Source organism: Penicillium riverlandense (genome assembly GCF_028828495.1).
Source record: "Penicillium riverlandense strain IBT 135883 chromosome Unknown utg000006l_segment0_segment0, whole genome shotgun sequence".
NCBI lineage: Eukaryota > Fungi > Ascomycota > Eurotiomycetes > Eurotiales > Aspergillaceae > Penicillium > Penicillium riverlandense.
In genome coordinates this window covers 717418-733204 of record NW_026643197.1, presented here as the reverse complement: position 1 = coordinate 733204, position 15787 = coordinate 717418, and the positions used below count along the sequence as shown (strand labels likewise).

Genomic DNA, 15787 nt, shown 5'->3' with positions numbered 1-15787 from the left:
AAACTGGCAGTACTAAAATGTCCTGGTCCATCGATGCCATCGACGTTGACACATCGGAACTTACCGGCGATCAGACATTTCGAAGTGGGGTGTAGCTAGGTCTTTGAATCTGCAGGCAGAATCACCCATTTTTCCTGCCCTGGTCCATGTGTTCTCATGTGCTACATTCGTCGGTCTAAGCGAGATCGCACGGTGCGTTCTCCTGCTTGCCAAGTATTGGTGGTCACAGCCATTGGTGGTCGAAATTTTTTAATTTTTGTTTTGGGTTTATCAGATCCGCTCTGTTCTAATCAGATCCGCTGTAAATTACTAGTCGAGACTGGTGTCCTGTGACTGTATTACATCCTTGAACAGTATTTCCGTATTCCATGGATACCATATCCAGGCCATAATTCTGGAAGGGTTCTTTTTTCCGTATTTATTGATTGTATTTTGTGAGATTAAGAGAGTCCGGTGGGTATGTCTTGCGGATTTCAGGCTTGTAGGGTCTGCCCACCCAGGAACGCCCACATCTAGCCGACCTCGGAGATTGATAACGGGCCCGCTCTACGGACATTAAGTCATAGGTCAATTCCGCACTTTTCTCCAATTACTCTGGCCACTTTCACAACTTCCCCGAAAATCGCGAATCCAATATGTACTCCAAATTCTGGCCCAAGGGAGGTCTCCCTGGCATTCTGCATCATTATGTACGTCTACTTCTAAATTGGTAGGAGGAATTAATCGAGTCTAACCCATGCGCAATATAGACGGAATCTCTCGTCACATTCGAATATGCTTCCAGCAGTGTTCGCCAGCCTCACAGTCTTCTCTTTATCGGCGGGTTAGGAGATGGCATGGCAACAACATCTTACATGTCAGATCTTGTCCGCGCGATGCAACCCACGGAATGGTCTCTTTTCACGGTCAACCTCACATCTTCCTATCAAGCATGGGGCCTAGGGCATCTTGACAGAGACACAACTGAGATTGCCCAATGCGTGGAATACATCAAAGACTACAAGACATCCAAATTCGGGAATGGCAAGGTCGTTCTTATGGGACATTCCACTGGCAGCCAATGCGTGCTACATTATTTATCCCGACCAAACCCACACCCAAGTATTCCTAGCTTTGATTCTGAGCTCGAAAATATCAAGCGTCCTGAAATTGATGGAGCCATCATGCAAGCACCAGTGTCTGACCGGGAGGCAATTGCCTTGTGCATGAAATATGGATTTAAAGGCAGGTCCTCAAGCGAGATTCAAGAGCTATGGAAGAAATTGAAAGATATGGCAAAGGAAGCTATTCATCAGGAGGAATCTTACGACACTCTGCTACCTTTGTGGATGACCAGTTCGATCTATCCGTCCAATACTCCTATTAGCGCTCGCAGACTTTGGAGCCTCCTCAGTCCAGAAAGTCCCAAATCGCCGTCAGAGGACGACTTGTTCAGCTCAGATCTGAGCGACGAGCATTTCCAGAAGACGTTTGGCATGGTTCAAAGGCGGGGACTGTTGAAACACAAGTTGATGGTCTTGATTTCGGGCGCGGATCAGGCAGTCCCAGACTGGGTTGATAAGGAGAACTTGCTACGGAGGTGGAAAAATGCTACTGATCACACCGGATCCCAGATCTGGGATCAAGACCATAGTGCAGTGGTACCTGGTGCTTCGCATGCGTTGAGTAATGATGATCAGGCAGAGCCGCGGAAGTTTCTTGTTGAGAAGGTTCTAGGGTATTTGCAGGCAGCAGAGAAGATATAAACCAATCCTCTCATGTCTATTAACTCAGTTGATCGTCCTACGGAGCAAATTGTTGGGCTTGAGGTTCCCTTTTGCAGAGTGAAAAGTTACATAAAACCTCCGGCCAATAATTGTGGACAAGCGATATTCGGACTGAATAAAACAAAATCGCAACATAGACTGCTGACATCTCCATCGAAGAACATACTGTAGAGCTCTTGCTGTCTAGTCTCGTCTCGGCCGCGAACGCACCGGCAGGTTTTGTCGTCGGGTAAGGGACCTTTGGGAACTTCTCATCAACTCAGTTTAGAAAAAGGATCTCGCGGTCCGGAAGACGAATCCTCATCCACTGACTTGAGGGGGAGGTTTTCTTGATCAAATTTTGGCGAAGGGGCGACATACTTGGGGCTCACGGCTGGTGCAGCCTCTGCATCCTCGTCTTCACTGTAGAATTCGTATTCGGTGCCATCCTTGGGGTCGCAGGCAAAGAAACGCAGAAATAGGTTCCAGGGTCCCTCGGCCGCGGTGAGGAAGCTGTAGATGGGAGAGGCTCTTATCTTTAGGATACCAGACTTGGAAAATCTGGCTTGGAGAAGACGACCATGGCGAGGTCCAAAGAGAGAAACGACCAGAACCTATTAATATTAGTATATAAAGTCATGTGGCTTTCAACAGCATACTGGAAAAAGGGAAGTTTTTTCAAACTCCTTCTGGTCGAGGCGATTTCGAAGCGCTTGTACGATCGGTCCTAGCTCTCCAAAAAGTAATTCGCCATCCTTGGCTGTGGTTCCAGTGCAGGTCACGAGCAGAATATGTGGAGCAATCGTGTCCATATCGTCACAATCGTCCTGCCACTCGTTACAGGTTTCAACACTCCACTCTTGGTGTCTCATACCCCAGCACGAAAATAGTCCCTCTCCGCCATCGATGAATGAACTTTCCGCCCTAAGTCATTAAGATGATATGTTAGTATAGTAAGGTTAGTAGAAAGAGCTTGACCGAACTTACGTGACGTGGTTCCACCCATAGATGTAATTGAATGTGTTCCAATCGCGACCGTCCTTCCGCCCCAGGTGTTGGCAGAAGGATTTTAGACGGATGAAGATCTGATACGCTCTCATCCTCATAGAGTAGGTCTCGGAGGGTGGTGTTTTGTTCCAAGTCCAATCAACTTCCCACGTCTCGTTGAATTCTTGATCAGTCTCATACAAGCCTTTACGCGCGGTAGGCTCGTCGAGAGAGAACTCTTCAAGTGCCTTCTCTGGCACAAGCTTGAAGAGACACGCGTGAGACTCGAGAAACTCTACATCCCCAGGGTCGAATGTCTGGAGCTGAATCCCAAGATTTTCGAGTTGACCTTCAGAGAAGTCCGCCCGTGGGTCCGTTTTCAGCGCATCGAGCAGCTTGGATACAGCTGAACGGTATCGAACTCTCAGGAGTTTTCGATTCTCCTCCTGGTCTGCTAGGATGGACGCCATGATGCAAGGTAATAGATGGTATTGAGGGAGTAAGGGGAAGATAATGAGGATGGAGTGGGCGATGGAAAGGAAAGAAGCGCAAGCAGTAGTTAGATGAAGTAAACTAAGGTTATGCAAGGTTACAGAGTACAAACGTCAATCATTCACGCTAGTCGGTTTTGGGATTAGCGCTCTTCCTCTTCTGCCGTTGCCCGAATTGCCAGAGCCAACAACACCTTAGCGAAATGATCGACCTCTTTTCGCACCCTGGTATCCCACGGCCCGTACCGAAATACCTCCAGGAAATCCTCTTTCTTGGCCTTTTTCTTGTTTCCAAGTATGTAATCTTTCCACCCGTCGGGGAAGAGCGCATTGGAGATGTAGAAATTCCTCCCATCTTGGGAGACTAGTATGATCCTTTCCTTGCCAAGACCCTTAGGAGGATCTTCGACAATGGCGGTGACAATCTCACCGGCCTCTTGGTAAGAGACATATGGTTCGTGGATATCTCGCTCGTTGGCCTTCGCTTCCAGGATGATGTGCTTGTTGTGGGTAGATCGCAGATGCCCGTCAATCTGGCAGACCAGCTTAGTGCTTTTGAAGGTGGCCACCTGCTCGGCCCGATGAGCAGTCCAGAGGGCATTAACCTTCTGACTTTCAAGACAGATGGCAGTGAGAAATGAGATGAGAGAGGAGTTGACAATCTCCTCATTAATAGGATGGTGTGTATGCTTGACATTCTTCAGCATATCGTCAACTTGGTACTGCTGGGAGTAAGGGATACCGAAGATGCCCAGGTCCGGAGCTCCAGGTAGAGCTTTTGTGTCGATGCTCTTCAAGTAGAGTTGGAAGGTTTTCGACTCCGCGAGGCATTCGCAGACTTGTTGCATGTATGACTGGACTTTGAGCTCTGGAACAATTCGACTAGCTTTGGCCTCATGTAGAAGCGTCCGGAGCAAGAGAAACTCTTTTATGGTGAGACCTGAACCAGAGTTAAACGTAGTTTGTGCGTGTATGTTGGTCCGATCCACCCCAAAGGATCTTGCGTATGTTGACCAGCTAGCCCAGCTAGCTGGAGGATCTCTCTTTCTTTGTTTTGCGGGCATGGCGCGACTCGCAATCGAGAGGTTGTCGGTGGTTGAAGGAGAAATGGTAACCGAAAAAGTAAACAGGTGGTTGAAAGAGAGATGGTAAACGAGAAATAACCAGTGCGAGGTATCTGCAAGCGCAGAAACTTCCCTTCCACTTCAGTATCAGGACATTAGCAAACTCCACCACTTGTTTGGCTGCAGATAGTTATTTACTTGGGGATAATACTTGCTAGCATTTGTAAGAATAACAGAGACATTCATACATTACCCTCAGCAGTTCATATATCGAGATTTCGTCCGTTGCCCAAGACCAAAAATTTCCCAGGCCTGCAGATAATAATCCACCCGATTTCTTTACAACAGAGTGACCCTGACTGGTCAAAATACCCGACAGAGATTCTTTAGATCGAGCAAATAAACCCGAATCTGTCTAAAGGTACTTCAATCGGCCTAGTCGGTGTGTGAGGTGTCTATACTTATAGTGTCGACACAATAACATTTATCATTATATCAGTACATTATGAATTAGTCAGTTCTTGGAGCTTTCAACAGCGTATTTCATGCGACGAGGCATGGTTTCCTGTGTTCGGAATTGTGTAGGACCTGCATACATAAGGAATGTTAGCGAACATCTAACAAGGTGTGGGACCAGTTCTTCCAAAGGAGAAAGATGGGCCTTCAACAGCATCAAATTTCGGTTTTGACGACGATTTGATAGCAGAGGTATCGAATTGAACGCTGTCAAGTGACTCCGAGAGGAAGCTGGCCAGATGCAGATGAGGAAATGGAAGGAGAGAAGAGAGATGCGAAGTATAAACTATGCTTATATAGGCAGGCGCGGAGTGTGGACACCTTAGGCAGGTCCTTGCAGACATGTTGCATATGGCGGTGATCTCCATCGGCATTCACTTCTGTACGACTGCCTACTTAGAGTGAGGGATTCCTGCCTACTAGGGGTCAAAAGACTTCAACATTTGGCCCGACTTTCAACCGTCCAGCATGTTGAGCATGCTATCCCTTAGTTAATGTTGGGCTCTCAAGTAAGCTCACTCGATGGATTGATTAGGGGCGCGAATATGAGTGGAGTCCACTAGCAGCAAAGACGTACGAAGGATCGAAAGAGTGCGCGAGTATGAGACTCTGATAGGGGCGAAGAGAAAAGCGAAATAAGTAAAATAAATTAAAGTCACAAGGGCGTGCGAAAAAGTGTGGATCGATAGTTAGTAGCAACCCATCTATCCTCTCTGCTGGGACGCGCCAAGCGGAGGGGACGAGAAACAAGACACCCGAGGGAGGGTCCCGGAGAAGCTCGGCATGGTGTACTGAAGCCGTAGATTGGAGGATAAAATCGATGATATAAAAAGAAACGGAAAAAAGGTTCAGCCAGGTAGAGGTACTGATGCAAGGCAAAAGATAAAGCGAGAGAAGCACGTAAGGTTAAGCGACCTACGCGATGTTCCGAGGAAAGTAAATTGTCGGGTGTCTCGGATAGGCCCGAGAATGGGTGAGTAGTGACAAGTCCGTCTTGGCTATCCATGGATGGGAACAAATACTAACGGGGATAAAAGATGGAAATAATTGCATACGGAAGAATACTCCGTAGATTTCATTCCAAATGTTGCCAAAGTTTAAGCGATTTGAAATACATAATGGCGATCGCGTTGTCGGTCCGTGGTGGGTGGTCGATCAAGGGAACCACGGCTGGCGGTGTGGGGAGAGGAGACAAGAGAAAAGTCTGGAATCGAATAATCAAATAAAAATCATGTATGCATTGTGTACAAGGTATCGTATCCGAAGAGTGCAGGAAGCTTGTATATTCACAGTAAACCGGAGTAGCGCAGGAGGAAAAGGGGTATAGAGGTACATAGAACACGGCCAGCAAAAACAAAGAGATACATCGCGCAGGTAAAATCATCATCGTGTCATCGGAATCAATCGCAGACAAAACAGCCAAAATCAATGGGAAAACATAGAAACATCAAAACACGTCTATCGCTGGGGGCATTGCCAACCCCCATTCTAGGATACAAGAGAGGGAAAAAAACGCGGCAAAAATAAAAACTCAGTAGAAAGGGAGCTACTCGCACATCTCTCCTCGCGCGGTTTTGGTTTGGGTCCAGCCCGAAGCGACCGGTGGAGACCTTGTCCAAAGCTCTCCACCAGGCGGGGAGAGAGGCCGGGGCCTCCGCCGGCCGCGGCGGACGACCCCGAGCGACGAATTCGAGTTCGGCTGGCGAGGCCGCTCGTCATTTGTTCACAACGAATGTAATGGTAGGATTTGGGTATTGTTCCCAGAGCCAGGTTGTCCCATCGTCCACGCGATGGTGGGTACCGGGCTTTTCACCATGGCTGTCGGGTCAAGCCGGTAATGCTTTGAGGGTGCTGCCGGGCCACGGCGCGCCGATAAGCGAGTGTCAAAAAGGGTAACGATTGAGTCATCATCATCGTCGGAGACTCCGTGCTCAACACGGTGTGTCCGATCTGTCCCCTGAGTGCTTCACAGGGTCCACGACTGTTTCCAGCCCACAGTCTGCGCCTGGGGGTAGTGGTGGCTCATGTGGTCCTCATAGGGCAGGCAGTCGGTGCCGGACCACGAGGGAGACGGGTAGTGGCAGTGGACGGGCGGCTGGATCATGCTCTCCTCAAGCGAAATGGGGACAAGCTGCGAGGGGGGCAGGCCCGCATCAGAGCCGTCCCAGACGCGAAGGGGAGAGTGCATCTGCAGCGGAGACGAAGTAACATCGGTCTTCAGCATGCCCTTGTTATGGTATTGGTCAATGACGGAGACGGAGGTAGATGAGATGGAGGAGCTGGAGTGAGGAGGGACAGAGAAAGCCGCGTCGGACAATGGCGAGGGGCAGGTCTCAGCTGGCGAAGAGTAGAAGGGGCTGTCGTCCGCGGATTCGGGAAGGTGGTGCTGGAACATGTTGACAGGGCGAGGCTGCAGCGGAAGCTCCATGCCGCTCCACATCAGAGAGCAGTCGTTTGCAAGGTCCGGGTGAATTCCGGGGGCAACGATGGATCCAATAGACATAGCGTGAGCCTGAGAAGAGGGAGCCAGGAGCGAACCATTGCCGGCATCGACGGAAACGACGGGCGCGGGCGCTTGGCTGGGGGGTGCCCATTGGGCGCTGGAGTGCTCGGTCTGGGATTCGAGTTCACTGCGCGCATCCGTCAGTATACTAATGTTTGGTTCGGGGACCGGTGCAACTCACTGTCGCTCCATGTGGCGAGCAAGCAAGTCGGGGCGGTGGAAGGCCTTCTTGCAGCCCTGCTGCGTACACCGGTACGAGGCCTCGGGGTTGTGGTTCAATTCATGTCGGCGGCGGTGCTCGGCTCTGGTGAAGACCTAGAGTGGGTTCAGCGCTGAATAAATAGAAAGTCCTATCAGTAGAAACTCACCTTGGAGCAGCCAGGAAACTCGCAGGCGTGGACACGCTTGCCCTTCTTGGCTTTGCTGATGCGGTGGGTGGTGGGTGTATAGGTGACGGGCATGGGGACCTCGGATTGAGGGCTAGGGCGGCGCATGGCGTTGTTCTTCTTACCCACCATGGTGGACTGACGGGCAACGCGATGACGGGGTTCGGGAGAAGGCGAGGTGGAAGCCGAAGGGGTGTTTAGCAATGACACAATGTGGCTGTTGGATAGAGTGTTGGATAGATGCTTGCGTTCATTCGAAACTCTCCGGGCCATTGCTTGGGGGGGTTGGTTGGAGAGAGGTGAAGCTGGATGGGAGGAGGGAGGGGATCTATATAGACAACGGATGGCTGTGAAGTGATGTAATGGCTGAAGGGCCGTTTCAAAGGTGAAGAAACAGTCGCTGCAGACGAGCTGGAGAAGAAGAGGTGAGGGCGGGATGGGGGTGGATTGATATAGTAGCAGGAACAATATGCTGTTCCTCCCAGATCTACGGATGATTAGACTTTGATTTCTGAATTAAATCAATTAATTAACCCTTTTAATTAATAAATTACAAAAATCGATTCCAAAAATACGTGGGGATGATCGCTCGGGATGATCAAAACTAAAAATTACCACGTTCGAGGCTGAGGAACGAGGCGTGCAAGGCACACCAACGGTTGACCGGGTGGGTAGTGCTCGCGGCGATCAGGATTGGGTCGTGTTGGTCCGATGTGAGTGGTCGACGGGCCAGCCGTGGTGTTGGTGCTAGTCGAACGACCGACATCATCCAATCCAGGGCACTCGGTTTTGGCCGGAGCATACTACAATCGATCGTGTAGGCAGGCAACCGAGTGCGAAGCTACTCAAATAGGGGGATACACTATACTCCGTGCTTGCCCTCACTCCTTTTTTTTTTTTCTCTGACTTCGAAGCCCAGGATCACACTAAAGCAAATGGAGGCTCGGGATAACGCAGCTGCGATTGGCTACCGTGAGGCTGGATCAGCGTCGCTCGATAAGGCATCCCGGAGGCTGTGGACGAGACTAGGATTCATCGCTCGACTGCATCATGCATTCTATAAACAGAAAGAAAAAAAAAAACAGGTTTATCCGCAGCGCTGCTTTTTCCTTTCTTTCTCCAGTGATTATTATCTCGCATCTCTATACAGATCGGATCACCTGGTCCCACAACCGGTTCGGCCAACACAAATCAGCCCAGTGGATCAACCCACAGGACGGCGTGTGGTCCGGCCACCCCGGCGGCTTGGCCCGGCTCCGTCCAACCTGCGGCCGCTTGTTTCAGGGCGCCGATCCTTTACTCCATGGAGGGAATGAACAAAAGCCCTAGCACTGTCTTTTTTCGCCAAACCCCCGCTGCGATCGTCAACGTCACTGGGTGTTCGGTCGCTCTGGGGATACTGGATGGAGATGGCGATCGCTTGTACCTCAATAATGCATGCATGCGATATAAACTGTATAGGAGGCGTAGACACACCCAGCTCATTCTCGGCGGCATTTACACCGTCAAAAGGCTTGCGATGTACGCCCAGCGCGCCCAGAACTATACCCAATTCTATGCAAGGTGGATCTGTAGGATGCTATCCGGAGAATAGCTCCCTGCCACCTCGTGGCTTGCTTGCCTGGGAGGAGCACCATCCCAGTCCGGCCAACTAGGTGGCAATCTCCTGAAACCGTAGTTGCGCATATCCTGTCCCAAAGCCTTCTGGAAGCACTTCTGCACGTCCTCCACACCATCAGGATGATCCTGACAGGGATGGCTGGACTATTGTATGTAAGAGATAGGGGGAGGTATATTTATGCGACGCGACGCGATCGTCGGGCGCAACTTCATTAGCTACACTTGTATCTAGTGCGTACACCGTGTAGGAGATTGTTTTGGTGTAGATACACACTGCGTCAACGGGGAGATTTTGGAAATTCTATTATTACTCTACTGATCATCTCGCAATACTTTCTACTGTTGGTTTCAAGCCACATCGACATCATTCTTCATCACTGACAAACCAGGGTGCGTTTGATCGCCTTCTCGTCTTTTTGCTCTCTCGCGTGGTGGGATCAGCACGATGACGACCAAGTGTTCCCCTATAGGGTTAGTGGTATTTTATGACATTCCATATCTTCCGGTGCTTGCTTCTCCACACCTCCCTATCTCTCCTAATGCTCGCCCCGCTCACTTGGAGGGATATGATCCTCCTTTTATGGCTTCTTTTCCTTCATTAATTATTGTGGATCATTTTCACAACGACCACTAGCAAGCTTCGCAAGGGACACCAGTTGGTTAGTGACAATGTTGGGATCGGCTATCGGCACATCACTTATGCGACTGACTGATGACGCTCGGGTCACTTGGTCGACCGTTGGTGGGGAAAAAGGAACAGGAACGCCCACCCCCAAAGTATCGTCTATTGCCCCGGTATACATAAGAGTGCACCTGCAAAATGCGTGTTTATATGTGTGCTTAATGAGCCCTATCCCATTGCTAGGTGACTTCCTGTCAACACAAAAATATGGAGTAGACCTGAGGAAGTAGGTAGTCTGTAAGGCCAGCAACTTAAAACTAACCATCGTCATCGGTGTTTGCTGCAGAAAAAGGCGTGCAGAGAGCTTCGCGAGTCAGTCAGTGACCTTTTTTTAGCAGACGGGAGCGAGGGAAGGGATGGGGGGCGCACTAGTATGGGGCTAACAGTACGGAGCGTACAGTGGTGTATTGTCCAGCGCCGATCTGGCCTCGACCTGCAACAAACAACAGCCAGGATTCGCTTCCGGCGCATCGGGAAAAGAGAGGGCAGATCACCATACAATCCTTTCGACAGGCGCCCAAGAAAGCATGGGCTCAACAGTCAGTAGAAAGATCCGCCGTTATTTTTTGGTTCGTGCTGGCAGCTTCGGATCGACAGGGTGAGAATGAGATTCAGTTAACCACCACCGAATGTTGTATTCAAAAATAGCCCTGACAGCCGGGCACGGGCGGGTATGTACGATCAAGCCACAACTGACAAATTGCGCCCTAATTCAAATTCACTGCAGCATGTAATTGCCGCAACTGTGATGTGCTGGCCCGAGTGCCCACGCCAGTAGTGATTTCTTCGGAGAAATTTGTTATTAGGTGTCTCCTCCAATGTTTACCTTTTCCGAGCCCACCCCCGGATGGGCTGATCGAGCTCTCGACCCACACACGCACAATGAGCCAAAGGCCCGTGCAGCCAGCTTTTTGGACGTGGTGGATATACCCTTGACCCAGTAGCTTTGACAGCAAACCACCAAAAAACCGGTCTCCCAGGTGGCTCTCCTGCCGCCGTAGCGCCTATAGTTTGTCCCGAGAGTCGGGACCGAGCCATATGGGCTCTGGTTAGACCCATACCCGAAGATGCAGAAATTGCACAGTTCGGAGACGGTCGGAGGTGTGCGATTGCGCCCGACGGCATTTACGGTGTTTGTACGGAGCAGAGCGCAGCAGTTGGAAGGTGAGGCGGCCCCATTCGGGTACCTGGACCAACCAGCGTTGTTTGATCACCAATCACTTCAAGCTAGTAGTACACTGCACTAAGTACGGGACACAGCGCGACAGCCAAACTATTTCTACATACGCTTCAGCCAATCAACTAGCAACTTAGTTACACAATTGATGATGATGTCGATTTCTCCCGTTCCTGTAATAATAATGTTGCTCCGCCGCCTGGCTTGCCTTGCGCAGGACTACATTATCCGATCGAGGTTTAGCGTATGGATGGCCTGTCCCACTAGCCCCAACCCGGTATTTCTTGTCCAAAGAGATTAGCAGTGTCAATCTCCACTGAGTGGCTGGTCATTTGATCGCGCTGAAATTGCGATTGACTCCACCCGCTGTCAATTGGGTTGTTGCCTTACCGTAGTTCCTAAACACTCTCCCACACTAGGATTGCACTGCACTGCACACTGGGTCGACACCACTACATGGCTCGAGGTAGTTACACAGCACCCAAGGATCAGCCCCGTGGCTTGATCCTGGCGCTGATCGACAACAATAATGTCAATGCTCGGGTGCGCTGAATGGCATTCTACGTGTAATGCTACGAGGCTTTGTCAAACAATTCGAACTGTTTGATTGTTCGCAGAAAATAGTGTTATAGCGGGCAAAAATAGTACGGCCATTGGGAGAAGGGTTCGACGTGATGGTCATGAGGTCATCGTTCCTAGCGAGCCTGGCCTGTTGATGGGCCGTGTTTTCGACAAACGAGCATGCGCTCGAGGCTGTCGGACTCCGGGGTACATGCGCTCAGTGGTGGCGACTGTCACTGTCGAAACAGACGACAGCAGAACCAATCCCGGCCCGCATGTATTGCGAATAACATACTGGACCGTGTGGCAGGTCGGGCGGGTTGGTTTGTTGGATATGCTGCCGTGCTGTGTGTAGTCTCATGCAGGTCCTCAGATTAAGCAGAGTTGGGGCCTGTTTTAGATCTGTGTGCCGCTGATCTTCGGGCGTGCCATGTGGTGAGGGATGAAGACGAACATCATTTTCCGAGGCAGATTATGGTGGCTTGTCTGCTGCAGATTATTGCAGGAGACCGGCTGTACCTGACACGCCGAGTTTTACATGGCTTCTGATTGCAGGGAGGTTCTTGAACTAAGCAAAACAAGAACGCCTAGGCGCATATCGCCATTTGTCTAGAGCATATCACCATATCACCTAGGAGACAATAGTCTATCGCCAAGACGATCATCTTAATCTTCCGGCGTGTGTCCAACGGCCGAAGGATGAAATGAACAGGATCAACATCCTAGCAACCATGTGGTCGAAGGATCAGGGACATCTGTACCCATAGTACGCACACGTCCCTGTTAGGTATGTACTTGCCCACCCTGACTAACCCGAATCGGGATTATGGGGAATTACTAGCGCGTTACCATGAAAATAAATAATGAAAGAGTGGCCCATGCGAACTTATGTATGGCGTGTTTCAGGTTGCTACACACGTGGCCGGGACTGCTATTTTTATCCCCCCTAGATCGGCGGTACAGATTTGCGCATTTGGAGCATGCGAAGAACGCCAGCGGGACATAGCACTGTTTCAGGAGATGAGGGAGGAGGTTAAGATGATGTTGAGGTTACTCTTGTGCCTGTAGCTCTATCTCGGTCTCGGCTTTTAGTGCCAGAACTGTCGAACACGGTCTGGACTGTCATGGTGTCCATCTGCTCATTTCCCAGCGCCCATGGATGCAACCCTACACTACAAGGAGCCTCCTCAGGAGAAGTAGAGTGTCTCCTAACTACTACTATAGGAAAGTGTAGGTCACTATACTTCTTTCACCCTCGGTACACTACGTTCTCCCAGCGATCACATCGGACGGAGGATCTCGCATTTCCCCAAGTGCAAATCTCTAGGAGCCGTGGTTTCAAGTTAGACGCGTGCACCAATCAATACGGTCGCACAGCCCCATCGGCCACATGGGAACTATGTTTTCGTTGCAGATCAGTCGTGTTCCATATTTGGCTCATCGCTAACTGCTTTTGTGCACTGTATGCATATAACTACATTTTTAAGATCAGTGAGGGCAGTGCTCGTCACGGCTGTGCCATGAGAAGAAATGAGGAAGGCGGGAAAAGCTGAAGGCTAGGCCCAGCCTCGTTCTATTATAGTCAACTATTGTGGTAAAGCCATCGAGGAATTCATTGTGTCTTGTTGCAAATTCCGTAGACCAACCTGGACCCGGGAGGCTGGGTTGTGGTTTCCCTTTTTCCGAATTTGGTGCATCAAGCCGCCGCGAAAGATAGACATGGGTGATCCCCGGGTTTCAAAATGTTAGGACCCCGATGGATGCTGTCAAACCAACAAACTCCCCACAAGATGCCAATCGCTAGCGATCAGCTGTCTGCCGTGTTTGTGTCCAAGAATAGAACGACAACATCTCACTGTTACAGATCCAGTGGGCCTGCGGGAGCGGTGATGATCGCCACCAACGCCATGACATCATTTAACTGGTCGAGTTCAGCCGGGGACCATCGACCATTGGAACGGCAGTATCCGCTGCGCCTACCGTTCTCAACTGACGGTGGTCCAGGCGCATGGTCAGGTCCATTCCGCTGACCTGCCGGCGGTGCGAGAGCTGGCAATCGGTTGTGTCAGATGCGCTTCGGAGAATAACATCGAGGCGGTGTTGGTTTGACCCTCAATTCGTGTCTATCATCGCCATTACCATCGGTTTCAAGGCCCAAACAGACAGCAGTTGACAGTTCGCCACCTCCTTCTGTTGGTAACTAACCAGGCCGGTACTATGTATGACGAAAAGCGTGCCGGGTACCTGGTTGGACCTGGCGCGAGTCAGCTCCTTTCTTTTTGCCTGTCTCCCCTTCGGCTGGTGCATATCGGAGTTGGTGAGAATGATCTCATGCGACCGGCTGTGGCGGGGATTAGGGTAAAAGAGCACGAACCATCCCTCGACCTCGCTCCCCCCCACCTGCCTTTCGCTCTCAACTGCAGGCCTAGACTGTAGACCAGTGTGTTTTCAAGCATGTGGCTGAATTGATTGGAGTGCTGCTAGCGATCGTGTTTTCCCTCCGTGGCCCATGCATTACTGCTGCCGATCACTGTTGGCTCGAAATCCCAGAGCTGATTGGGATACAATCACAAGATGTGACAATGACCTCAGCGGCTTCTGCAGACTGACTCGGTCGGCAATAATCCAACACACTTGATGTCATGGCGAAATGGATGACGAGAGAGGCATTCGAGATGTGACGTGCAAATACAGAGTGCAATGAAGGCTTCTGAGATGAAAGGAGGCCTTCGGACGGCGTGCGGAGAGGTGCGCGAGCAGAGGTGAGATTCCTCAGGCAGCCTTGGAGAGATTCGGAGCTGTAGCTGGACTTGGCGGCAGCTCAGTGCCACTCTGCTGTAGCCTTAGCAAACTCATTAGCAATGCTCTCGACTGGCTGGGTGCTCACCGAAATGAATTGAAGAGTACATCAACGAGAGCCTCAGTGGAGTCCACAACCACGAATATCCTCTGAGTCCATTTGACATCCATATAGTGTTTTACTACTATCAGACCTACAAACCTTGTATTCGTCATACTTGCCAGTTGTCTTTGGTAGTAGATTGAACAAAAAGCGGTTTGTAAGCCTGATGGTAGTAAAAGCCACTAGTTGATGGCTCCATGAGATACTCAATCCTGAAACTCCTTCCATTTGGTCATCCTCTCCTGCAGATCCAACACCTCGCCGTCAACAACAAATGTCCCATCCCCGCGATGATGGAACATCCGTGCCTGTCCCTTCAACTGCGGATTCAACCAAGCACGCACAGCCTTGAGCACCCACATACTGTACTTGGAGACCATGCGGCGGTCGACAACAACACACTCGATATTAGCGATGACTCCTGGGCCACCAACAAGCGGTGCCTGCACTGTCTCTGCAGCCACAGCGTCCAGCTTGAAGGTGGACCACTTGTCGACCTCATCACCGGAGCAATTGCCGATATCGATGACTTTCTCTGCGATGCTGACATCCGGGACAGCCAGGACGCACTCGCCGTGGCTTTTCAGCGACTCGAAACTTGCGTCCCAGGGTCCGATGCATGCGCCGATTAGCGCAGGTGAGTCGTGCTGGAGCATGGTGTGGAAGCCGATCGTCATGATGTTGTGGGTTTTTGATGTGAGTGAGCCAGTTGAGACGAGCAGGACTGGGCCTGGCTCGATGAGCCTGTATACTTTCGATGCCGGGTAGGGTTCCATCGTGTGAGCCTGCGAGGTTTCGCTCCTGGGCTCTTTTGATGGTGGCGCATCCTCGGTGGACTCTTCTGTCTTTGAGTCGGTCACTGAGATAGATGCTTTGCGCTTGCGAGGCATGATGCGGGCGCGCTATTTGTACCAAGGATGCGCGCCCGGTACAGTATTTTGATATCTGGTTCTGGTGAATATCAAATGCCGAGATCGAAGTCCCGTGCCATAACACTAAACAACAGCGCAGAACAGATAGTTCTAAGCACACGGTCGAGATAGTTGAAGGGGGGAGAATTATGAGAACTTTGGATGTCAGATAAACCTCGCCACCGTCCAAGGTATCATCAGGCGGTGGAGATCGTTGCCACCATCCCCGCATTCCACGATCG

The 15787-nt window shown here is 50.7% G+C and overlaps 6 protein-coding genes across 6 annotated transcripts; 2 read left to right on the top strand and 4 right to left on the bottom strand.

Moving 5' to 3' along the window:
* Positions 1-635: 635 nt before the first annotated feature.
* Positions 636-1745, top strand: sidJ (putative siderophore biosynthesis lipase/esterase; the record flags this gene model as incomplete). Its single annotated transcript, XM_057197947.1, has 2 exons — positions 636-689; positions 750-1745. 2 exons carry the CDS (start codon positions 636-638, stop codon positions 1743-1745), a joined length of 1050 nt encoding a protein of 349 aa, XP_057051387.1.
* A 275-nt stretch (positions 1746-2020) lies between these two features.
* On the bottom strand, positions 2021-3202 carry N7474_006536 (uncharacterized protein; the record flags this gene model as incomplete). Its single annotated transcript, XM_057197946.1, has 3 exons — positions 2021-2359; positions 2405-2669; positions 2733-3202. 3 exons carry the CDS (start codon positions 3200-3202, stop codon positions 2021-2023), a joined length of 1074 nt encoding a protein of 357 aa, XP_057051386.1.
* Positions 3203-3366: 164 nt separating this feature from the next.
* N7474_006535 (uncharacterized protein) lies at positions 3367-4287 on the bottom strand (the record flags this gene model as incomplete). Its single annotated transcript, XM_057197945.1, has 1 exon — positions 3367-4287. One exon carries the CDS (start codon positions 4285-4287, stop codon positions 3367-3369), a length of 921 nt encoding a protein of 306 aa, XP_057051385.1.
* A 2482-nt stretch (positions 4288-6769) lies between these two features.
* N7474_006534 (uncharacterized protein) lies at positions 6770-7965 on the bottom strand (the record flags this gene model as incomplete). The annotated part of the gene is made up of 3 exons (XM_057197944.1): positions 6770-7433; positions 7488-7621; positions 7675-7965. 3 exons carry the CDS (start codon positions 7963-7965, stop codon positions 6770-6772), a joined length of 1089 nt encoding a protein of 362 aa, XP_057051384.1.
* A 3662-nt stretch (positions 7966-11627) lies between these two features.
* Positions 11628-13841, top strand: N7474_006533 (uncharacterized protein; the record flags this gene model as incomplete). Its single annotated transcript, XM_057197943.1, has 2 exons — positions 11628-11714; positions 13668-13841. The coding sequence occupies 2 exons, from the start codon at positions 11628-11630 to the stop codon at positions 13839-13841; spliced, it is 261 nt and encodes an 86-aa protein (XP_057051383.1).
* Positions 13842-14840: 999 nt separating this feature from the next.
* On the bottom strand, positions 14841-15524 carry N7474_006532 (flavin reductase family protein; the record flags this gene model as incomplete). Its single annotated transcript, XM_057197942.1, has 1 exon — positions 14841-15524. The coding sequence occupies one exon, from the start codon at positions 15522-15524 to the stop codon at positions 14841-14843; it is 684 nt and encodes a 227-aa protein (XP_057051382.1).
* Positions 15525-15787: the final 263 nt, after the last annotated feature.